Raw genomic sequence first — 24,522 nt, 5'->3', positions numbered from 1 at the left:
TCAGTTACAACTGGTATGTTTTGATATTAGCTCAGCAGCACTTAGCAAAAGGAAAATAATAATCGTAGTATTCCTAAACATTTCCTAATAAAGAAACCACATGAACATGCTATCAAGTCCAGCTATTTGTGAATTTATATTTCATTGCAGAGGTTCAAAGTGTAGACCACACTGAGCCAGGTGAGCCTCTGGAAGATGAAGAGCAATGGAAATATGTGGCTCATTTCAAAAATAATCTCCTTAATGGGATGGTAAATTACCCTTTCTTTGAACAATGGCTCAAGTACCCAGATGCTGTGTCTATGTGAATAGTTTCTGACTGAGACTTTCCAAGCAGTTGCTCAAAATGTCTTTGCCTGCATCTGAAATAAAAGGACACTAAGCTACACAATGGCTGTTTGAAGGGCAAACTCTGCCTGTTTAATCAATGGGTGATAGTGTTTCATCTGTTGGGTCTCCAGTCAGGACATACTTTGTATCTTCCCCATTGCCTTTTCCCAACATTGTTTTCAGTTGCTCTAGGCCATAGTGACTCCAGCTCTCTGCCTTTTCCATGTAAAGAGAGTGGGATGCTTTCGTAACAAAACAGACTTCATGCATTCTGGAGTGGCTGTACGATGCTGCAATGCCATGCAAGCCAGGGAAGATGTGGTGATACAATGAGAAGACTGACCCAAAAACTCAAGGGAGATTATATCAAACCATATGATGAATACTGATGGGCTTCTGGTAGTTCTGATAGGAGAAATACAGTAACATCACTTCATCCACGATTGAATGTAGTCCTCATTTATTCTGTTTCAGTTGATTAAGACTGGAGGCACAGCAGAGGTTACTGCATAAGTATGTAATTCAGTTCTGACTAGGGAAGTACAGAAAAATATTTGCTATACCTCTTTTCTGCAGTTATATTTCTTAGTTTACATTTATAATCCATATGCAATCTCCTAAGGCACGTAAGATGTCTCTTAAATCACCTTCAACTTTATTTCATCTTTTTATGTTACTAAAAGCATGGAATAGTTGAAAGTGAAGTATCAAAATTAATATGAATATTAAAACTGAATAAAGGCACTATTAGTGTTACATTATGTCTGGGTGTTATATACAGATGAGAGACACAAGCATCAGCTATGAAGACACAGCTTAAATACTGAGGATATTGTGTCTCTCTGAATTAGCAACAAGTACTTTATGTTTCTATAGCAGTTAATCATAAGAAGTTAAAAAAACTTCACAAATGGGCAAAGTTTGAGGAAGGGAAGTAATATTGGTCAACGCCTTGTTCCAGATCACATGAAAAACTTAACAACAACATAAAACCAGATGATCTGCCACTTTTTTTTACACATAGTGAAACATTTTATTGAACATTTTATCAAAAGTTTGTAGAAGTTGCCTTGAGCCCTAAGCAGAGTCTCTGGATCCTGTAATAAGATAAATTATAAAATCATTTTTCAATTGTTACCCATATAACAACTATAAGGAAAATCCATGAGGGAAATATTCAGCTGTGGGTTGAATGCAAATTAAAATCCACAGCATAATGGACCTTCCTCATTTATTGCAATGTAGAAATCTTGTACTGATTTGGTCTTGTGCCACAGAAGACCCTACACTTTAGTAGTAGCCTATTAAAAACTACTATGGACAGCAGTGGTGTCTTACGTTTTTGAAGAGAATTATTTTTCTTACTTACACTGCAGCAATTATGATGTTTTATATTATAAATTAAACATCATAATTCTTAGATTTACTGCAAATTGTAAATTTGTATTTGTAAGGTTGTATCTGAAAAATTATATATTGTGTCTTACCTGGGCAAATGTTCAGTTTTTTGTAAAACCAGATAATTATTACTTCCTCGGAGAGGTAAATATTGGAGGATAATGCACTTGCCAAGTGCACTACATATTTAGCTGTATTTTGCAGATAGACAAAAGCAGCAAGTACTCTGTGATCAATAAACTGGATTTTGGGAAATCTACTTGGTAATAAAGAATGAATTTTTTATCATTGAATATTTATTAAATCAAAAAAATAAGTCATGCAAATACAATATTTTGACTTTGGCAGTAGAGAATTTTGGTCCTGCTTCTCCCAGGGCAAATACCCACACATCCAACTTCAAACTCTGCTATGGAACTGAACACTTTTTCAGTTTAGAAACTGGATAATTTAGTATGAAATGTGAAAATATCCTGGAAAAATAAACTACAGAATGAGGAAGGAAAGTTTTACTGAAAAGAGGTGGCTATAATAACACATGTTCAAAAGTTAGGCAGAAATATCCCTTACCGTTTTCTCTTTAGTCCAGATTCAGCAGAGCTGGTGTAGAAAAAGTATTTCAAAAATAAGATGAGTTTAAGTCCAAAACAAAGAGTTGCAGATTCCCAATGTTTTCAGCAATTGAAATTTCTCATCAGAAAGACTATTGCACTGCCTATTCTGCTGCTTTGCTGTGATAATTTATTCCCATTCTTTCAGTCAACAACAGTAAAGTGATGCCACAGGAAATCATTCCGTCCTGAAGCAGATTGAAAATGGAGAAGTCAAGACACTGACAAACAGGGCGGAGCCCAATCCACTCTTCTCATGCCAAAACAGTGTCAATTAAAGATTCATTTTCTTGTTCTCCTAACTTCAGAGATCCACCCAGTGTCAGAAATTGGTATTGAAGTGCCAGAACATTCTGTCACTGTACACAACACTCTAAGGTAGCACTGGTTTTAATCTCTGAAAAAGAAGTTCTGACAAGCTGAGGGTGGGTGGGGGGGTTTGTGGAGGGGTGTGTGTGGAAGCACCTTCTTCATCTGTGAAAGGAATCTGCATTTATGCCTTATTTGTGCCTTTCTCATAACAAACATAAACAAAACTTGGTGCTCTGCTTTTCAAGATATTAAATTCTTCAGTTCTGTGAACTCTAGAACATCACTATAACAACAGGAGGTTATCTCCCAGCTGCCAAGTCTTGCAAGTAATTTATTTTTTCTTGATGACATGGACATTTGATAATATAGATACAGAAATGAGAATGACTAGGATTCAAACAAAATCTTCTCAGAAGAAATCTCAATAAATAAATAAAAAGTGAACATTTTAAACATTCATTAATATTTTAGTAGAATGGCTCATGACTTTTTAAAATATATTTTGCAGACTTTTGTCTTGAGACCTTACCAGCCTGCTTTTATGTTAATTATTTGAGACTTCCACCTGTAAATATGTCCAACTATCTGGAATTCATCTTATATGTTTTATTTCTCTTATGTCAGACACTGATTTAGGTGTCAGCCTTAGGGACACTGGAGCTGTTTTTTTTCCCTTCCCCTAAAGATTCAAACCCAAAAGAACATTTGTCAAAGACTGTGAAAACAAGAAACTCGAGAACTCTTCCAGAGTCAGAACTGCCACACAGAGAGATTCTGAATTTGTTATTCTTTTTTCCTGAAAACTGGTCTTACAGTTTTACTAGAAAAGGCTCACATGCAAATATAGCTAGTAATGAAAAATTTTCTGTACAATAATCAGGCCACTGGTAGCTGCTGGCTGACAGAAGGTACTGAAACTTTTACAGAAATGGCTCATGACATGATGTTCTAAAATTGCCTTAGGACATTTGCATATATACAGTCAATTTGAGCCTATGGATGTCACTCTACTCCTACTAATTAACACGAGGCGATTCCTGCAATGTATCACCCCTCTGAAGTCTGTTACCTCAGGGGAACTGAAACAACCAACAATTTTTCTTTCTGCATTAACTAAGAGACAAGACTTTGATTATATATTTATACTGCTAAATGAAAAAAAAAATAGCAGCTGCATGCAGCTGAAACACTGACCTCTCAGTAATTGACACTGCTTAACTGTACTGCTACTCTCCAGATGTATTTGGACTGTTCTGAGGACACCATTCCAGGAAGTCCCTAGAGAGTGGGCTAGTCCTAAGCACCAGCTGGTCTTGAAGGATTCAATCTAAGTCCACCTATTTAGCAGAACAGGCAAAGTCAAATATCAACCCTCTGTGCCTTTGTGACTACCATCCCCTTCAACTTGTTTCCTTGCCAAGTTAAGATTCCTGAGTTTTCCTGAAAATAGTGTAAAGAAAAGTTGTTTGGAGCTGGACAAAACATTTAAAATTCTTTAATTTTCCTACATATTCATATTCAGATTACATTTAAAAATAACAGTGAACTGCTGCAAGAAAAGCTGAGAAATTGTCCTGGCATTGAGGGTCATGTCACACATCTTTAAGTATCAGTTTAATTCTCTGGGCCTGCAGTTCCAACACTTCACAGCTACAACTGAGGAGTAATATGCATACTCCTTTTTTGTAATATCACTTTTATAAGCCATTAATTTTTTAAAGTCTGGCTCCCTTGTTGGAATGTTTAATAGTATAAATAATCAGGCAACCTGGTGGCACAGTCCAATGGGATGTCTTTTTTGGCTGGTGTGAAAAGACATCAAATGGAAAAAAAACTAAATAAAACCTAAACAAAAGAAATTATGAAAAGTCATTGCAGCTGTTTTTTTAATTTAAAAAAACCCCACCCTGATACTCTAGTTCTAGCATATCCCCTAACTGTTGCTGTTCCCACCCTGTTGCAGGTCTTTTATAAAGGGAAAACTCTGCATATTTCCAACTAGCACAGACACATTTTCCAGCAAAAACTCCTGCTAACAGCCAGGACTCTTGATGTTCTGTCCCTAACCCTGCAGCATTACATCGTGGCCCTGCCGGTGGAGATTGCCACGACTGCCCTGCTGCCATAGAACTCCCTTAGCATCCTTCCATGACATCAGAGATTTTCTCCTACAGAAGCCAGACATAATCCCTCTAATAGATGGCTCCCTGTGGCTCCACAGGCCATCCATGGAGTCATAGAATGGTCTGCGTTGGAAGCGACCTTAAAGACCACCTACTTCCAACCAACCTACCATGGGAAGAGACACTTGCCACTCAATCAGGTTGCCCAGAGCCCCCTCCAACCTGGCCTTGAACACTTCCAGGGATAGGGCATCCATGAATTCCCTGGGCAACCTGTTCCAGTGCCTCTCCACCCTCACAGTAAAGAATTTCTTCCAAGTATTGCTTCTAAACTGACCATCTTTTAGTTTTAAAGCCGTTCCCCCTTTTCCTATCATTACACACGCTTGTAAAAAGTCCCTCTCCAGCTCTTTTGTCAGCCCCTTTAGGTACTGGAAGGTGCTAAAAGGTCTCCCTGTACCTTCTCTTCTCCAGGCTGAACTGACACAACTCTCTCAGCCTTTCTTCATAGGAGAGGTGCTCCAGCCCTCTGATGCAGCTCCAGGATGTAATGTCTGTACTTCCACCAAAGGAGTGGAAGCTTATTATTGCTCTCCAGTACAAACTGCAGGACGTGCTGTCCTGATTAGCACTTCTGTACTTGCACAAGAGCCATTGGCTTTCCTTAGTCATGTGTTACACGGATTCCTGATATGCCTTTGGGGCCACGCACAGTTGTGGATAACTTTGAAAGCAATTCAGCTTCTTAACATCCCTTTGCACTCCAATGCAAGTGCCTTGTTGCTATGTTGAAGCTCTTCTGCAAGCATTAGTACTGCCTGCTCTTAGCAATAGTAAAATACTACACTCATGTTTTTCCTTATGATGATACCAAACAAGCAATGGCCTTAATTGATCAATCAACAAGGACAGTGGGTCTTTCTGGCTGGCACACTCCTGTAAATGCTCTCATCAGCCTTTCCACACAGCAGTCACCATTTGCTTCTCTTTCAGAACTGTTTTGCAGGACTCAGCCCTTGGAGATGAAAACATTGCCTGGCTGTGCCAGGAGTGCCAGTTATACCTTGAGTCATCATGGCTGTCCCCAGATGACCACCTTGTTGCACCTCAGCTCCTCCTCACTTTGCTGGAGCCATCACTTGATGGCTCACCCTGGCAAGGGGATGTGATTGCATCAGTACAAGCTTGGTTTGCCCCAAATTTTCTGTAAGAGCGCAGCAATACTGCAGCACTTGTCCAATTTGTTTGGTCCATAACATCAGATGAAGGGTCAAAACCAAAGATGCAGCACATTTAGACACATTTTAGACACATTTAGACATGGATTTCCTTTGTAAATTTGCAGGTGGATTTTATGCAGATGTCCAAACAATGTAACCACAAATACACTTGTTTAATCATAAGCTTTTTCTCAGGATGGGTAGAGGTCTGTCCATGTAGAAATGCTGATGCTACTACTGTCACTAAGAAACTTTTCAGACAATGCATCATTTTGGAATACTCACTGTACCACATAGTGACCAGGAGACTCATTTCACAGGACCTGTTGTCCAGAGGATCTGTCAAGCCCTAGGAACCCAAGGGCATTTACACTTTGAAGTGGCTGAAAGGAAGAATCTGTTTAAGAATTATACTGGCCAAACTTTGTGAATAAACCAGCCTAGAAGGGACAAATGCTTTCCCTTTGGCCCTAATATACATCAAGATCACTATGAATAACAACTGTGTCTGTGGGAAATTGCAACAGGTAAGCCCATAAGGTTACTGCATAGCTCACCTAATCCACCACATAGATCCAAGCTACTCTTGCTACTCTTAGAGCTACAGGTGAGCTCTAATAGTGGCAAGACTATTCACTCACAGGTTGAAAAAAAAAAAAAATCCTTCCAGAACTTGCCTCTGAATGTACCACCATTGTGGACCCCAGACCTGAGTCTACGCAAAAGTGACACACACATAGGACTCAATATCAACAGCATCAGATCCATAAACATGCTCTGCCCCCAAACAGCTGAAAATTTTTGTATCTTTGCATAAACTATTAAAATACCCTTCTTCAGTTGGCCTACCATTATGCTAAAGACTTACTTAAATATTTCAAAATGCTGGGTGTGTTTCAATATCCCTCTTCACTCTAGTGAAGGTGTCATCATGCTTCCCATAGCATGTGATTTGTCAGTAAAACAACCAATCTGGAAAACCCTGAAGGCAGAAATTCCTTGTCCAAGGCCACAGATGGGAACTGATCCAAGTTCATCCAATAGAGATATGCATGAAGCTCCAACTTCTACCCATCACCTGGGATTAGTTGCACCTGGGAACACTTGTTATTTGAAAGCAAATGCAACATGCCACATGGGACAGAGTAATTCTCAAAACTGCAGGACATGATAGGGTATTTCTTCTATATGTTTCTACAGTGTTTTTAACAAAAAGAAAGGTATTGTATCTTCCATACATAGATGACAATGCTACATTACAATTTCAGGAAAAAAATCTCAGGAAATTATTGTGAAGTTTATTTCTTCACTTCTTTCTCCTTCCATCATTCTCTGTGGAACGAAATCCATTGCAGTATTTACCTGTCAAATAGAAAAGTTACAATTGCTTATATTATTTTGAATCATGCTAATTTGAGCTTTAGTTTCAGACTTTATGTTTTGAGGAATATCAGAAGTATTTAAAAATCACTGAGGAAAATACCAAAATAGTGGAAAGTGCTGCATGTAATCTACTATGTATGTACTTGCATATCTATCCAAGCATAAAAAATTACCACAGACACTTGATCTGTTAAATATCTCTAACTTGGCTGTAGCATCTGCATTCTATAAACAACACTATAAATAACTATGATCAACCCTGTCTGTACACAATTTGAAGAATTAAGGAACAACAAACATGCCATCAGAGGGCAAAAAAAAAAAGCATTACACACTCATCACAGTCTTTGGGGTTAATCATGGGCTAGGTGTCCAATACAAGTACAAACTCAACAGAAAAAGCCTATAGTCTTCTTTGCCCTAAAGAGGACATGAGTTCTGTGGTTCAGTTTCAGACCTTGCTTCCTTACTTCTCTTCAACATGTTGCCCACTTCTAGGAGCCCTTGCTCAAAAGCTTGTGTAGGTCTCAAGTAGCAATGCAGGATCCTCAGTTGAAAACCTCTGAGGATACAGGAAAGGATGCTGAGGTGTCTGAGAGATAATTTCCATTCTTTTAGCAACATCTAGCAGGAGGGAGTTAACTGCTACTTGAGTGTGTTTCATCTGAAGTTATCTGCAGTGATTATTTTATGTTCCTAAAAATAAAATCTCTTGCAAAAGAAAAAAGCTTCTTGTGTGCAAGAGTTCTGTCTTTTGGGAAGAACTCTTGAACTCTTAGAATCAGCTCTTCCATCAGACTACTAATACCTGAGGTGAAAACCTAAAATTGCATTTTGACATTTTCCAGATTTTAAAAACATCTTTTTTAGTAACTGATAGGTATTGAATAATTGCAGTCATAAAAAGGAGATTTTTCTCATCACCAAGTGCACATCTGAGACCATAACAATGTGATTGATTTGTATTTTACCATTAATTCACCATAAATACCAAAATAAAAATTACAGACTATTTTTTTATTTAAAAAGCTTTTATAAATAGTCTTCTGTAAAATATAAATATCTCATACTTTTACCTCATCCAAGGGAAGATTCCTTTAGGTATTTAACATAATTTGCTCAGATATATCTCTTGGTAAAATATTAATTAATTTTAAGCATGTCATGAGGCAAGTATTTAATTCTATCATTATGCAGCTCTGCCTGCTATTTGAATGTGATTCTTTGTTCTTTTTTCAATCTTATGGTCTCCTCTAATTTTTACTTCTTTTTACTTTCATATATGTTTTGAAGGCATTTTGTTCAAGACATTTTGAAGGCATTGTGTTCAGACTGTGTTCAGTAAGAAATTACCTACACTTACTGCTTATTTTGAAGTTGGATGTTCCTAATTGGATAGAAACTTTCTTCTTTGGAAGATTTCACCCAACTCTGTGTTAAAAAAACAAAAACAAAAATAAAAATAATCCAGAAGAAATTAGTTAAGAAACAGAACAACAAAATTATGTCAAATCGTGGATTAACTGGACATTGTGTCAGCTGGCACAGGCAGAACACAGGAAAAACCACAAAACTGTGGAAGAAATGCAAAGAATATATTTATCTTTGTTACCTTACCAAGTAGGGGATCTACCCTGAACCTATGATAGTAATCGACACTTGCAAAGCAAGAAGAGCAAAAATAATTTTAGCCTAAGCCAAATATTATAGTACTAAAAAACACTGAATGTCTTATATGTCTGAAATCTGACCAAGTTCTTGTAACTCAGACTGTAAAAACAAAATCCACTTTACTTTTTATCTGTAAAAACAAAATGCACTTTACTTTTTATCATTGAATTTAATTTATATGGTAAACATGTAACTAATTTCCTGCCTCAAACTTTGAAACAAGTTAAATTCTGTGCTCCTGTACTAAAATGTACTATCTTCTGTATTTTAAATTATTTTATTTGTCCTTTACTGAAAATATATTCACTATTTAATACATTTTTTTTCTCCAGCAGCAATATAATCTGTTTTACAGGCATGAAGTCAAATGCAGCTAAAATAAAATTTCTTTCCTTTTTCTCTTAAGTTCACACATTTCAATGAAACCTCACAAAAAAATTCTTTATCTCTTACTCATGTCATAAGCAAGGAAGTTTCTTCATGCTTTCTATTTGAATGGCAGCTCCCTTGCAGTTTTCAAATGTTTATGACCTTTGTTCAAATGTGTAGGTAGCAAAACCATCAGAAAAACACATTATTTTTACACATGCCTTTTTATTCCCTTTACAGAAAAGAATTTAACACTATCAATTTCTCTAATAACTGTGGTGAATCTGCTTGTTTCTGAAAACTTAAAATTACTCATGTGATAACCCTAGATGATAGCAAAAAGCTAGGAATATCAGATGACTGAAATGAAGAAAGGGACATATGATACTACAGGATATACAAAACCACTGGAAGACTCTCAGGGTATTCTTTTACAGATGGTTAAGTACAGATGGTTAAGTTTTCTCTTAGACAGAAATTTATAATACAGATACCATAGCATTTTTGAATAAATTCAGCACACTTGTTGGATGAACAGTAAGCAAACATACAATAAAAATCAGTAGAGTGGGAATACCCACTCTACTGATTTTTACCCAATTGCTCTGATGTCAGGGTAATTTCCCATAAAAGAGCTGACGTTTTGCCAATATTTTACAGTTCTAGAAATGTTTTCTTTTCCTGTCTAAAAGATACTGATAGTAATTTCCTACTGGTGCGTGAAAACACTTAAAAATAAAGGTAACTGTTCAAATGCAACTGGAATCAGACATATGCAAAGCTCTGGGATGCCTAAGTAAGGACGTGTGCTGGGAGGGAAATTTCTGCAGCTTACATGTAGTGATACTGAAACTGCTTTGTAACTACAGTGGATTAGATATCAGACATGGACATAGGCACCTAGCAATGTTTAAAAGCCTCCTTGAGAAAGTTTTCAGTATGTCCTATGTAATATTTGCATGTTTTTAGTCTGTGGGATATGTAAAATAATGCAAGCCTGATTCCTAGAGACACCAACAATTTGAGTAGAAGTACTGACAAAACAGCATACTAATGTAGAATGATGTATATATGGGCTGGGGAGGGGGAGTGAAACAGCAAGCTTTTAACTTGCTTCCCTGTAAACATCTTCAGAGAATGCATATTGTTTTAAACAGAAAAAAAAAATTGAGAAATTTAGGATATGATATACATCTTCCATTACTCTATCCTGTTTTGTATGAAGTCACTGCAATGGTATCTATTTTGACTCATATAGTTTGTCCTGTTAGATCAAAAAAAGAGGGTGAAAAGTGTTTTGAACAAAGAAAAGTAAGCTTGTTTGGCACAACATTTTGGACTTTACAAAGCATATGTGTTATCCAGTCTCTCTATTCTTACTGGATTTAAACAAAGTCTAGACAGGAAGGCAAGGGGAAATAAACAGCAACATGATACTGAGTTTTATTTTGGTGCTTGTGATTTCATGGCACGTTACTCACTAAAAAATACCCTACAAAACATCTTAATAATTCACTCTCAGGAAAAGCATGAAGACGCAGCCATCTTTCTCTAAGTTTGAAAACCATGGCAAATCTGCAAAGACATTTAGCACACATAATTCAAAGGAATCTCTCAGGTTTCCCAGTTAAAGTCAGGGTTTGTGAGTTCTACAGGAGACACCAATCTGACTTAGAAAGGCTTTATTTAAAATGAGTTTTTTTCTGCATAAGCAAGTCATTACTGCTCTCCAGTCAGCAGTCTTGGTAGGATGTTGCATCCTCAACAACCAACCAGGTAGTAATACAATGCTACTTAGAGATATGAAAATAAAACAAATTATTGAAGTTGCTTATGAAGTTTTACATTCTCTGATGCTCACTTGTCACTTTTATCACTGAAGGCATTAGGACATTGAACTTCTAGGCAATTACAGCTCTGGAAGGCTTTGCAGAAACCTCCTTCTTGAAGATTTTAACATTAGTTTAGCTACTAGCAGGGTTCTGGGGGTTAATGCCTGAACACCCGCTGCTTTCCCTCCTCTAGCAGCCTGTGCACTGTTGGGGAGAGCAGCAGGGCACAGGCCGCACCAACAGAGAAATCGCATCCAACATCCCCAGTCAGCACCCAGGAGGCCCAAGCCCCCACAGCCTGGACGGCGCTAAAGGGAGCTGCCACTGATGGTCCCTCGCCGCAGGGCAGGGCAGGGCAGGGCAGGGCAGGGCAGGGCGCGGCGCCGCCATACAACCGCTCCACTCCCACACAGCGCCGTGCCCTTCCATAAGATGGCGGCCCCCTCCTCCTCCCCCCCGCTCCTCTACCAACATGGAGGGCCGCGCGCTCATTGGCGCTCACCGCCGCCGCCGCGCGATTGGCTGAGGCGCCGGCTTCCCCCGGCCGTGCGTTGCATAGGCTCGCCCCGAGAGGGGTACTACATTACCCAGGATACCCCGCAACAGGGGCGTCGCCCGGAGCTGTTTCTTCACTTACGCATCTCGGCTCTGTCCCCTCCCAGGCGGGAGGGATGGGGCGTGGTCTCGCGAGAGTCCGCGCGGGCCAGCCGAGGGGGCGCCGGCGCGCTGCGACCGTTGTCGTGGGCCCATGGCGGCCGCGGAGGCGGCGGCCGCGCCCGACCCCAGCGGGCTCTCCCCGAAGGAGGAAGGGGAGCTGGAGGATGGCGAGATCAGCGACGATGACAACAACGGCTTCGGGCCCTATGGCGGCGGCTCAGAGCATGCCGGCGGCCTCGGTAGCGGCGGTAGTAGCAGCAGCAGTAGCAGGCCGTACTCGAGGCGCCGGCCGCCCCCCGGGCTCCATGGGAGCGGCTCCATGTCCTCCCCCGGGCGGCCCTTCCCGCGCTCGCGGCACCAGCCTCCGCCCGACACGGGACACGTGCACGGCCACGGCGGGTACCGGCCTAAGGACTCGTTCCGCTCCCACCCGCCGGCGCCGCGGATGCCGCCGGGGTCGCACTCCGACACGGGCCCCCGGCTTTCCTTCTGGGAGCGCAGCCACAACGCCCTGGATCGGTTCCGCTTCCGAGGCCGTCCCTACCGGGGCGGTGGGCGCTGGGGCCGGAGCCGAGGCTGCAGCGATCGGCCGGGCAACCCTCCGGGGAGGCCGCCCGGAGGGGGAGGCGGTGCCGGGTTCGGTAGCAGCCAGGGCTGGAGGGAGCCCTCTCCTCGGAAATGTATCCTTGAGACGTGAGCGGGGTGGGGGGCCCGTGCTGCTGCGGTGGGCCTGGGTGTGGCCGTGCCGCGCTTCGAGGCCGAAAGCCGTGGGAAGGGACGCGTTTCCCTCCGCGCTGGCAGTGGGATTCCCGCAGCGGTAACGGAGAGGGAAGCTCCAGAGCTAATCCTGGGGGTTGGCCGGGGCAGCCGGCCCTGCTTAAGGAGAGGCTGCTGGGAAGTCGGATTACAGCCGTGGCCTGGCTGGCGGCTTGGCCGATCCGTCGGGTGTAGGGAAAAAGGAAAAGCATAGCCTGAAAGGAAGCTTTTGCCGGTTGGATTCCGCTTTTCTAGCCCCAAGTGCGAATATTGTGAAGTGGGGTCAGTCTTTGGTGCGGCAATTTTAATATGTATAATTAGTCTCACAATTGTAAAGATAGAACCCTAAGCTTGTTAATTTACTGTATTGGGCAATGAAGGATCTACTGTTTTTTTCATTTTCACTTTCATCCCTTCAGAGGCTATTACACATAGGTTTAGCTTTAGTTAGTTTTAGCTAAGCTGGAGTGGATCTGCACACACAAATTGTAGTCTGTATGGGCATTCAGATGAAAGCCATACCCACCATTTCTTGTAGGATGTTCTCCACTGATTTCCCTTAAGAGTTTAGGTGATTCATTGCGAGAATTCTGTTATTTTGTGCTTTTCGGAGCAGGAATTACAAAAGTGGTGGGAAAAGCTTACCTAATTTTTCTTATCTGCTAGAGGAAGTAAAGTAAAGAACTGATGCTGAGTGTAGCTTGGGGCACTTCGGTTACTTGACGTGGCTGCATTGTTGCCTAACTGAAAATTTAGATGAGTGTAAAAAACGGTGAGCAAGAGAGAAGGTGGTTAAATCCTATTCTCCAGAATTTTACAGTGTTCTATTGTCCTTCATGTCAATAGTCAAAGGATGTGTTTTTGCTAGAACCAACTGCATGGGTTGATTTCTTGGGTCTCTTGAATCTTGTTTTAAATACAGGATTATTATTTATGTCATTAATATTTATTTGTTTAAATGTAGATGGAATGTGTAAATTAGCAATAGAGATGATTTTATTTAGTCTCAAATTATGGCATTATTGAAGGCTTCGTTTGAGCCCTTCATTGAAGGGTTTTATCTTGAGAGGCAAGTGAAGATGTGATTTGCCCAAGGTTTCACAGTGAGACAATTCTAATACTGAAAATAGTTTTCAAGTCTCTTTGCAGTGTTGTTCTGAATACCTGAAGGTTGTTACTTTCTGTATAAAGAGTTTAGCAGGACAAATGTGGAGATTGTCCAAAACAGAACTTGTAATGTTTCTTAATGAGACTGATGCAGTCTCCTTCTCTCTTTTAATTAAAAGAGATTCAGAAACGAATAATTCCATTTTCAAACCAAAAGTAGAAAATGAGGATGAAGTATTCTTATTCTTGGCAGTTAAGGTTTACACATCTGTTGAAACGTTGTAGATGGAGGATGTTCTGTTACTCTTGCTCTTTAATAAGTGACCATTCAGTTGTTTATGGATCATATAGTTAAGGAAGGTCCATGATTTTCCCTCAATATGAGTTACTTTCTGGTTTTTTAAACTTCCTTGCCACCTAATACAGTCAACTTTAGAGAATTAATAAATACTAAGGTACCTCCATGTTGGTAACATTAGTGGAGTACCACTGTAGTTCATTAGCATGTGACTTCAGAGGAGACTTTTCATATCAACTGGTACAAGGAGGCTTGTGGCCTGGAATGGTATCTGAAGTTCCCCCTGGAAAATAAAATGTTTTAAGTGTCTTGAGTCCTGATTTTGACTTCTTAGTAGCTGGTACAGTGCTGTGTTTTGGGTATAATGTGAGAATAATGTTGATAATACGCTGAGAAGTGTGTTAGGCTGAGAAGTGCCTACACTAAGTCATGGACTTCCAGTGTCCTATGCTGTGCCGGTGAGGAGGTGCACAAGAAGCTGGTAGTGTGCAAAACTGAGACCCAAACCTGGCCAGAGTGGTGTTGCATACCACAGAATGTCATGCCTAGTATATAAACTCTGGGGAGCTAGCTGAGAGCCACTGATTGTTGCCTGGGGCTGGGCTGGGCATCTCTCAGTGGGTAGTGAGCAATTGTATTGTGTATCGCCCTCCTTCCTTGGGCATTATTCTACTCTTTTTGTTCTCTCCATTTTCATTATTATTACTATTTTACTTGATTTTTGTTATTAAACTGTTCTTTTATCAGTCATGTTCCCTCAACCCACATTTCCAAGTTCTTTCCCCATTCCACCATGGAAGGGAGGGAGGAGTGAGAGTGTGGGGTAATAAGTTGCTGAGCAGGGGTAAACCATGACAGTCTGGTAAGACAGGGATTGTTTACTTGATTTATCCTTGGAACTTGTGCTTTGCACCACGTTTTGTAGGAATATATATCTAAGTGGAATAAGGGACATTCTTTAAGATGGAGCACTTAAAGAATTCCTGTTACTCTTTTTGGATGTTAGCTTTTATTAGGCTTTTCTCTTTCAATTCTTGGCAACTTTAATGTTAAGCTGTTATATAGTAATTCTCCAGGAATTCTTGCATAGAGAATTGTGGAATTTGAGTCTGAAATACAGAACTGTTATGGAACTTCCTGTTTCCATTAAATTCTGAACTCTTCGCAGTGTACATTTTTCTTCATTTCTAACTCCCAGTTTCTTCTTTTTGGTTCTTGGATGAAGTTTCTCTTGAGTTGGTTGAAGCACAGTTGTTTCAATATGTACATGCTTGTCTACCTTACACAGCACTTGATGGAGTCTTGCATTCTATGTGTAGAAGCACTACAAAAAATTTTCTACATATGTGAACCACAGAATTTCTGGTGGGAGCTTCTAGCAATTGTATTATCCTGAGCACCAAAAAACATCTCAAAACTGTCTTGTTATCCATCTCCAGATGGCTTGGGAAGCTATTTAAGTATTCCAATAGCAAATAGCAGTTAGACTTATTAGCTTCAAAATTCCTTGTGACTTAGAAAATTATGAACATAGCTGGCTCTTTGGAAGTAGATATGTGTTGGAAGGGAATTTAGCAGATATTCTTACTGCATAATTTGGTGTTATACTGCATACAGCTTTTAGCATTTTAAACATTTATAGACTGTTTTGATTGCTTTTTGGATTTTATGTAGTTTATCTTTGCTGGTTTCTGCTTTTTGTGCTGACACTTGAGAAAGCACTGTAAAGCAAAACATTTCCTGGTATTACGGAAGTAGCTGTTGCAGGATACTTAGAGAGATTCTTCATGCTAATGTTAGAACTTAACATAGTGAAACATCCAAGTAGTCAATGCCTGTTGTGAGCAGAAGACAAAGTTTTCCTTTGGATTCAGTATGTCTGCATTCAGAGGACACCTATTTTAGCCTCTGGTTTTACTCTGTTTATTGTTTTAAGAGATGATGATGTTCAAAAAGCGTTTTGTGTAACTGGGTGTGTGAGTCAGCTGTTATCAGAGTGGGGTTGATACTGTGAGTCAAATGAGTAAAACCTGACTTGGTATCCTGAAAAATTTCCCCTTGAGCATGATTATTTTACATGATCATTTTCGAGGCTCAGGTTAAGGAGGAGTTGATAGTGACAAAATAGTGACAACTTTTGTTCTGGGTGGAGGTGCCTAAGAATATTTCCACTGCTTGCCTTGAACATTCATAGGTAAACTTTTCTGAGTAATTAGTAATTCTCAGTTGTCTGCAGCATTTCTGAATATTTTGGTTTCAAGTCTTTGTTACTTTTTTTTATTCCCTTCAGTTGTTCATTGTTTCTTCTGTGCCTTACCTGATTTGCTGAACTGTATTTACTGCAGTGTGTAATTGTGCTATGGCCAGACTTAGTATTGGCTAGATGTGGCATTTATGGAAGTCTAAAATGAGTAAGAAAGAATTTAACCTTTTTCAGAATGTCAGATGGCAAGTCAGTACTATGAATTCTGGAAGTTTTACTTTCCACGATAGAGAACCATCTCAGCATTATAGCTGTTTCCAGGAGGGTGGTATGAGTAAGAGATGAGACTTCTCAGCAATTCATGAGCTTCTTGTCATAAGTAGGATATTTGAAATTGTTGATTTGAGAAAATGTTTGTCAATATGTAATAATGGCTACAGCTTTTGCATGCTACTTGTATTTATTCAGGATATTTTTCAAACTAGCCTTAAGGTAAAATATATGAGAATGGTCATAAGTTACATTTGTCTTACTGGGTCTTCAGTGGTAATATTGATACTGTTTTAAGATTATACAAGTTCTTGTCTTGAATTTCTTGACCCGTATTTCAGCTAAAACTTTTGGAAGGTCCCCATCTAGAAAGCAGAACCACTCTTCTAAAAATGAAAGCTCTGTGGAAGAAAGTTTTGAGGATCTGCTCTTGAAGTATAAGCAGATACAATTAGAACTTGAACACATTAATAAAGATGAAAGACTGGCTTTGAGCAACAGGGAAGAAAATGAAAAACAAGATGGTGAAAAAACAGTGGACACTGAGGACCAAAAAACTGTAGAAAATGACAGTATTAAAACGGACTCTGTAAAAGAAGGACCTCCTGAGGAGAAAAATCCGGTTATGGGCTTTCAGGCATTTGAACTGAAACCTCTCAGACAAAAACTGCCTACTCCAGCTGAGAGGAGCAGATTGAAAAAAGGCAAAGAAGGAATGAAGCAGTCCTTGCAAAAATCTGAAGCAACCGAATCTGGCCAAGGTAAAGAAATACTTGTAAAGTTATTTTAGCTTGTGAACTCTGTTTGCTTGCTATTGATGCCTTGTGAGGCTACCTAGAACAGAGGCTAGACAGTATTAAAGGATTAAAGTAGGTATTTATTAAAAGTCCTTCAAAGGATACACTTTAGGCAGTACAAGAGCCTGGCTGTGGCTCCACCTAAGATGGACACTTGGTCCCGAGTGTTAACAGTTTTATTTTTGGTCCATTTACGAATTGGGGTTAATTGTCCAATTACAGATTCAGGTTATGAAGTCCCATCCTCTTAGATTGCTCTCCTCCATTTGCTGCTGTTTACACTTTTTGGGCCTGAAGCTGCAACAGTGTTCTTGGCTGGAAAAGGATTGTTTTGTCTAACTGAACTGTGACGACAACTTGGTAACACTTTATATGAAGTTCACAGTTGCACACTAAGGCAGTACAGAATCTGAAAAATATGAAAGCTAGAAACTTAAGGCATCACTGTTACCTATTGTATTTAATAAGTGTTGGGGAAAACTTTACTGTAATTGAAATGTTAGAAGTTACAAGTTAAAGATTTAATGTACTTAACTCTTGTGTTTTTTAATTCATTGAATTACATAAACATGTTTGGAAGCATGCTTTTGCTTTGGATTTGTAGTTTAAACAATGTGTTTTCTTAGACTGATTGTTTGGCAGAAAACATGAGGACAAGACTTGAAGGTTTTAATTGCTGCTCACAGCAGAAATCATTGACTGTCTACTGAAAGTTTTACTTCTGCTTTTGCCTTGTTTCTTTTCTGCAGAAGCAAAATGTGGGGTTTTTTTTTTATCTAAAAAGAACATTTAGAGACCCCCTTTTCTGCATTTCACCTTTTTGTGTTAGCTTAAGTGTAAGATGAGGATCATGGAGTATTCCGAGTTGGAAGGCAGGGATCATCAAGTCTGAGTCTTAAAAGTTAATGTCCCACACAGGGATCAAACCCACAACCTTGGTGTTATTAACACCATAAGATGTTTTCACAAGAATTACTTTGATCATTGTTGGTATTCACGAGTAGTCAAGAAATCATAGGCCAGAAATGGAAAGGATTTGTAGACAAAATGAAGCCCAAGGGTAGAATATTAATGTCTTGTCTAAGATAGTTCTGGGCTGTTGACTAAAAGGGGTAATTGCTGAGATGCATTAGCCAGTTACTGAAAAACAAGTGATCATGTCCACCTGGCCCGTACTAAGAGCACTTGAGCTTACTTCTAAGTCTGCAGCAAAATAAGGCAGCTGACATAAGCTTCCTACTCTAAAAGGCTGCATGTCGTTCTAGTAGGTGATTGTGTGGTTAAGGGTGGTGCTTGAGGCTATCACTTGTCATCTGGTGTTCACTAATTTGCCAGTGTGTGTAAACTGTCAATTTGAGTGGGAAGAGACAAAGTAGTTAATGGATTGAATAAGAATGCAGGTGAGTAATTGACAGGAATATGGAATATGAAGAAAGATAGGACTAGAGCACTAAAAGTCAGAATGATTTATGTATGACTTCAGAAAGAAGACAGGTCTTGTAAAGAAAACAAAAGAGAAAACTGATAATTATTAGTCAAACCACCTCATTCTGGGTAATTTCTCCCCCTTGTGTGTTTCCCGTTAAAAATATTTTTTTTTGTCTTTTAAGAGTCATACAGGTTTTATTGACACATATGAATAAAACTAATTTTGGTAATAAAAGAAAAACTAGTAGTCTGTGGGAAGAGTACATAGCAGGACAGGAGTAAAACAGCTGTTTAAAAAGCAAAATAGTCTCAAAAATCCAATTTCCAAACTTAAAAAGCACTGAAGTTGGTAATACAGTTGATATGATAGTGAAAAATAGATGCTGTAATATGCATATTAAAAGCATTTAATTTTTGCATGATATTCAAATCTATGATATATTAATGATCTGAAAGCAGACAGATTATGTATGAGTGAATGTTTATGACAATGTAAGGCAGGCTTCCACAGAAAAATTCAGCTAATTGTAGTTATTGCAGATTCATGTGTATTGAGTGAATCTATACTACATTAATCTCTTTACTGCCACAATACCTGCTACATGTGTTGGGAAATAAGCAAAATTTGATTTTCACATTTTATGTATTTTTAAATACTGTACTAGGTGTTTCTGCAAGCTTGTAAAAGTTGAGGAAATTGTCTGAAAACTTAGGAAAGTTTCAGTCTCTCATATTAATTCTCTGTGGTTCTCTGAACCTTGTGGTTCAGGTGCTCTGACAGGCTTGACAATATTCTCTACTTTACTTCCCACGTTGTGCATTAGCCTGTTGTGTCATGTTGTCCCCTTCTGGTTTGAAAGAGCATTTGTACTTGTATAGAATGTCCCTTTGTATGCTTGCATAAAAAAAAACTACTGTACGATCTGTCTTCCTACTTTCATCCTGTGAAGTGGATGGTTAGGAACTTCACATAAGTATACTAACTTTTTAAAATCTTTTCTATAGTTTATATGGGTATTAGATATTACTTTTTTTTTTGTAAGTGCATTTTTAAAAAATGCATGCTTGTGCAAAGAGGAAGACATTCAGCATTTTTTAAGTTTCATTTTTGTTGGCGTTTAAGATGTTGGTGTACTTTAAACAGTGCCTTTCTGAATGTAATTTTTATGAAATGCTAGGAGGAGTTAAGGCTGTACAGAATCGGAATTTATTTTTCACCATTTTGAATAGTGGGAAGGAATCTTCCTTTGAAGAAAGAAAATTTAGAGAAGCTTGGAGTTCTTTTGCTATATTACTCTTTCTCTAAAGTTTTTCCTTTGTCTGATGCATATAAGCATGGATGGTTATATAAAAATGCATAATTTTTTCTCAGCCAATTATATTACTGATTATTTGCTGTAATAAATTATGTAATACTGCAATATGTACAGCATTATGTATACATGTGTAAAATATAGTATGTTAAGATGTGTTTATATATACATTATGAAAATTGGCTATATTTTGTGACATCTAAGAAATTAATATTTTAGCACCTAAATGCTTATGGAGAAACAGTGCTGTACTATTCATTTCCACTATTCATTCCATGATAACTTTTTTCTGTTTGCCTTTTCTGCGAAATGGAGTGAGTGTGTTCTTACTGTAGCTTTGGACTTTCATATTTAATTCTGCAAAAGAATGACCAGTTACTCAAAATAGCTGCCAGGGAAATATGAGATGCTCAGGACAGCAGCTGATATGAGATGGTGGTATAAAACACATGAAAGGAAGTCTTCTTTTCCCCTTGTTTGCAAATCTGTTTTTCTCTGTTTCTTGACAAAGTACATGTGAACCGTAAGATTGATTTACTAAGAAATGACAAGTCTTGCCTTAGGCTTATGGAGTCATGATTTTATCAGACATGCCAAATTTATATGAATGTTTGTTCATGTGATCTTGCATGTACCACTGCTATTGTTTTATACTGTGTATCAGTGATACTGATAAAATATGATTGTATGTAGAGTAAAATTCATGTATCATTTTAATGTAGCTCTGTCTCAGGAGAAACAGCTTGTTCAAAAATATGGTATTTTTCTCTTGGAAGGTACAGAAGACAAAGAGCAAACATCAGTGCGAAAGCTTAGCAGTTCAGATGTTGCATCTGAAAAGGTAAGAAAATATTCCTCAATAGATGAGGCATGATTGCATTATCGTACTTGATAGCTTTTTCCAAATGGCAGTCCAGAAGCATTCCAGTAGTAGGAACTGTCAATTTTTAATAAATGACACCAGTAAAGTAGGATTTTGAGCTTTCTTTTAGTAAAAATATTGGGGAAAGATTTCAAAAGACCTTGCAAAGAAAAAGTTGCTAAATTATGTTTCTTGACTTTTTGTCTTGTCCTTTCTTCTGTTTTCTTCTCAAGAAGCTGCTTGATGATGAGGAGGAGATGTCTGAATTGCAACTTAGGCTTCTTGCACTTCAGTCTGCTAGTAAAAAATGGCAGCAAAAAGAACAACAGGTGATGAAGGAAAGCAAGGAAAAATTAACAAAAACGAAAAGTGTTACACAGAAAATCAAAACCAGTACAAAAGCACATTCAACAAAAAAACCTAGTACTACAGGTAATAAGTTTGATGTTACTGAAATGGCTGTCAATGGCGTGGCCTAAAAAAAAGCAAATATGAGCAATGATCCTTTAGTCTTTCTAAACTCTCTCACATTTACTCAAAGCTCTTGAAGAATCTAGGATTAGGTGAAACCAATTAGGTAAGATGGTGTTAATCACAAACTTTTTTATTTAAAGGCAAGCAAGCTTTGAGGAAGCAACAGACAAAGACATCAAAGAAGATGCAGCAGCAAAAGGAACTAGACAGGCGGCAGAAAGAGGAGGACCAGAGGAAACAAGAAGAAGAGGAGGAGAGAAGAAAGAGAGAAGAAGAAATAAGAAAAATTAGGGACCTCTCAAATCAAGAAGAGCAGTACAATCGATTTATGAAGCTTGTTGGAGGGAAGAGGAGATCAAGAAGCCGGGTAAGAAATTTCTTACATGGTGTTCTGGTGTTACATTTAGGATTCATGAATGATTTGTCTTGCTTCACCTGGTTTTGTGTCACCACCCTTTCTGAATCCCCCTGTTCTCCTCCCTGCTTCCCCCACCCCTAGAGTAATCAAAATATAGCAATGAAAGAAAAGCTCAATGTACTGCAGTGTTTACAGTGCTTTAATCCCATGCTAGAGAAGCATTCCTCTTGGATTTGGAAAATCAGTTTTCTATGAGTTGTACCTTTCAAGTCAATGATAAAGCATTTTTCTTCTAAAGACATTTTGAACATAGTGATCAAAGAGCAGCCTGTAATTTAACAATAACGAATTAGTGAAACTTCTTTGGCTTTTTTTTTTAGATTTCAAGGTTTTCTTCTCCACATTTTCAGACTTCTTCTGTGTATGCAACTTCAGTGAGTTGCTTCTTTCAAAATGTCAATGTTGCTTTGTAGTATTTTTTCAATGTAGTATATAATCTATTTTGTTGAGACACAAGATACGCCAAGACAAAAGATAATTAGTTTTACTTTACATAGTGTCAAATTGATGAAGTAATAGCATTAGTGCAGTAGTCATCATGCTATCCTTGTGGCTGTTCTTGTTCTCTCATATTGAGATTAGCAAAAGGCACTTGAGTAACTAATGCCTGTCTCTAAAACATTGGTACATTACAGAAAAAAATTACTGTTTCTATAGCATTCATTCTTTCAGCCTGAAAGCAGTACAGCCACTGGAGCTGCATGCTTCAGGTGCTTGGAGCCGCTAATGCTGTGAGAAGAAACAGCATCTAAGGGAATTGAGGCTCCTTGTTTGAGGTTATGTTGTAGAAGAATCATATTTATATTAATACTGAGTGGAAAATGGAGACTAAAAATGTTTGACTGCAAACAGTAGATATTCTAGAAGCTACCAAAATGTCTTCTGAAAGATACAAGTTAAGGAGACTGAGAAGTCATACTTAGGTGTTCTGCATGTTTTCAGTCCTGAGCATTGATTGGCATCCATACAGTGTTAGGAGATCTTTAAACAATCTGATTTATGAGTTGACAGTCTCTGGGTTTGTCTCAGTGTGGCATGTGGCTCCTTCTGGGACAATAAAAAGATTCTTCACCTGAGAGTTGTTTCTGGCAAGGGTAGTTCAAGCATTCTTGGTAGTCATCATGGCAGATTACCAGAAATAATAAAGCATTTAATTCACGTGCAATCTTCAGAAATATATAACCACGTCCATTTACCAGATATATAATAACCTAAAAGGTATTTAAAAATTGTTTCCATGTATCATAACACCCCCCACCCCATCATCCTGGAAGAGATACAGTTTTAAAACTGACTGTGGATTTGTCTAGTTACTACTTGCAGTGGATTTGATTAAAAAGTAGTATTCAGTTTCTTCTTCTTGTACATGATAAGTAAATTGTATTTATAAATCAATTAGAAGAAAAAAATCTAAGGGCCTTCTTTCAGAATTTATTTCTTAGTAGTTTACTCTGAAATAATGATGTAAGACCAGACAAATAAAATACATTTTTGTGTGTTTAGTCATCAGATACAGATTTGAGATGGTCTTTGGATAAGCAATCTACAGAATGTGCAGGAGGCATATATCAGTATGACAATTACGATGAAGTTGCTATGGATACAGACAGTGAAACTAACTCACCAGGTAAGAACTTACAGTTTTCTTATATGGTGGTTGGTAAAAATAGGTAAAATGTAGGAAATAAGCCACTGTTCTAGAGAGAAAGTGTTTTGAGCGGTCTGAATTATAGAACTAACATTTTAAGGTGAGCTAATTGTGTTAACGCTGACTCTTTCTATCTCTGCTGTAGTGAGATTTTTAAGATCTTCAGGGTATATTTTTCTCATGGCAGTACTGTAGGTTTATGCTTGTATCTTCCCAATCAGCTGTGCAGGGTGTTGACTGGACAGACAGCAGCTTTGCAAAAAAAGGGCCTGGGGGTCCCATTGGACATTAAGTGACTAATGGGTTGGCAGTATGGCTTTGGGTGACAGGTGAGCCATAGCTTGGGTTGTGGCACTGTGACTGTTGTGGGTCACTGTCTGGAGGGGCCTGTTAATCACTGATGAGATTGCCAGTTTTCTGGTTTCACAGTAGGAGAGAGTGACATTCTACAATGAGCCTAGCAAAACACCTTTTTGACTAAGGAAAACTGTTTCAGGCTTGTTTTTGATAAAGTTCATCAAGACACTGGAGCACTTGGCTTACAGAAAGAGACTGAGAAAGCTGCATTTGTGTTGAGAAGGCTAAGGAAGGTTTTGCTCCTGTCTTCAACTACTTAGTGGGTAGTTGCAGACAAGACAGAGCCAAGCTCCTCTTTCGAATGGCAACAGAAGGACAGGTAGCAACACTTAAATTGTAACAAAACAAATTCTGCTTAGATAGAAGATAGTCAAACACTAGCACAGGTTTAAATGTTGTGGAATCTCCATGGTCAAATATAGCTGGAACTTGACAACCTGACTTTGGGGGCAGCCCTGCTTTGGGCACTTGTGCTGGGTCATACACCTTCCAGAAGTCTCTTCCAGCCTAAATGATTTATTGACTTTTGAGTCTGAGGTGCATTTAAGGTAGTTGGGTTTCTGTGTTCCATGTCAACATATGGAGAGTTGAGAAAACTTCATTAAGCATAGTACTTGATTGGATACTTTTTCTCTTGCTTTTCATCTTCCACCCTTTTTTCTTTTTTTTTGCTTCTTTTTTCTCC

The 24,522-nt window shown here is 38.8% G+C and overlaps 1 protein-coding gene across 5 annotated transcripts in view; it reads left to right on the top strand.

The window, feature by feature from the left end:
* The first annotated feature begins 11,962 nt into the window (after positions 1–11,962).
* Positions 11,963–24,522, top strand: part of ZFC3H1 (zinc finger C3H1-type containing) — a 42,182-nt gene continuing 29,622 nt past the window's right edge. For 2 of the 5 annotated variants that reach the window (XM_036400553.1, XM_036400549.1), the window contains exons 1-6: positions 11,963–12,586; positions 16,882–17,301; positions 20,855–20,919; positions 21,174–21,372; positions 21,555–21,781; positions 23,336–23,459. In XM_036400553.1, coding sequence (XP_036256446.1) covers positions 11,998–12,586; positions 16,882–17,301; positions 20,855–20,919; positions 21,174–21,372; positions 21,555–21,781; positions 23,336–23,459 — 1,624 coding nt within the window. In that variant the 5' untranslated portion in view covers positions 11,963–11,997. The remainder of the gene's footprint in view (positions 12,587–16,881; positions 17,302–20,854; positions 20,920–21,173; positions 21,373–21,554; positions 21,782–23,335; positions 23,460–24,522) is intronic. The other 3 variants (XM_036400552.1, XM_036400551.1, XM_036400550.1) reach the window with 3 other exon arrangements.

The sequence above is a fragment of the Molothrus ater genome, chromosome 5 (genome assembly GCF_012460135.2).
Source record: "Molothrus ater isolate BHLD 08-10-18 breed brown headed cowbird chromosome 5, BPBGC_Mater_1.1, whole genome shotgun sequence".
Lineage (NCBI taxonomy): Eukaryota > Metazoa > Chordata > Aves > Passeriformes > Icteridae > Molothrus > Molothrus ater.
The sequence above is the reverse complement of the archived record's forward strand: the minus strand, read 5'-3'. Positions and strand labels throughout refer to the sequence as shown.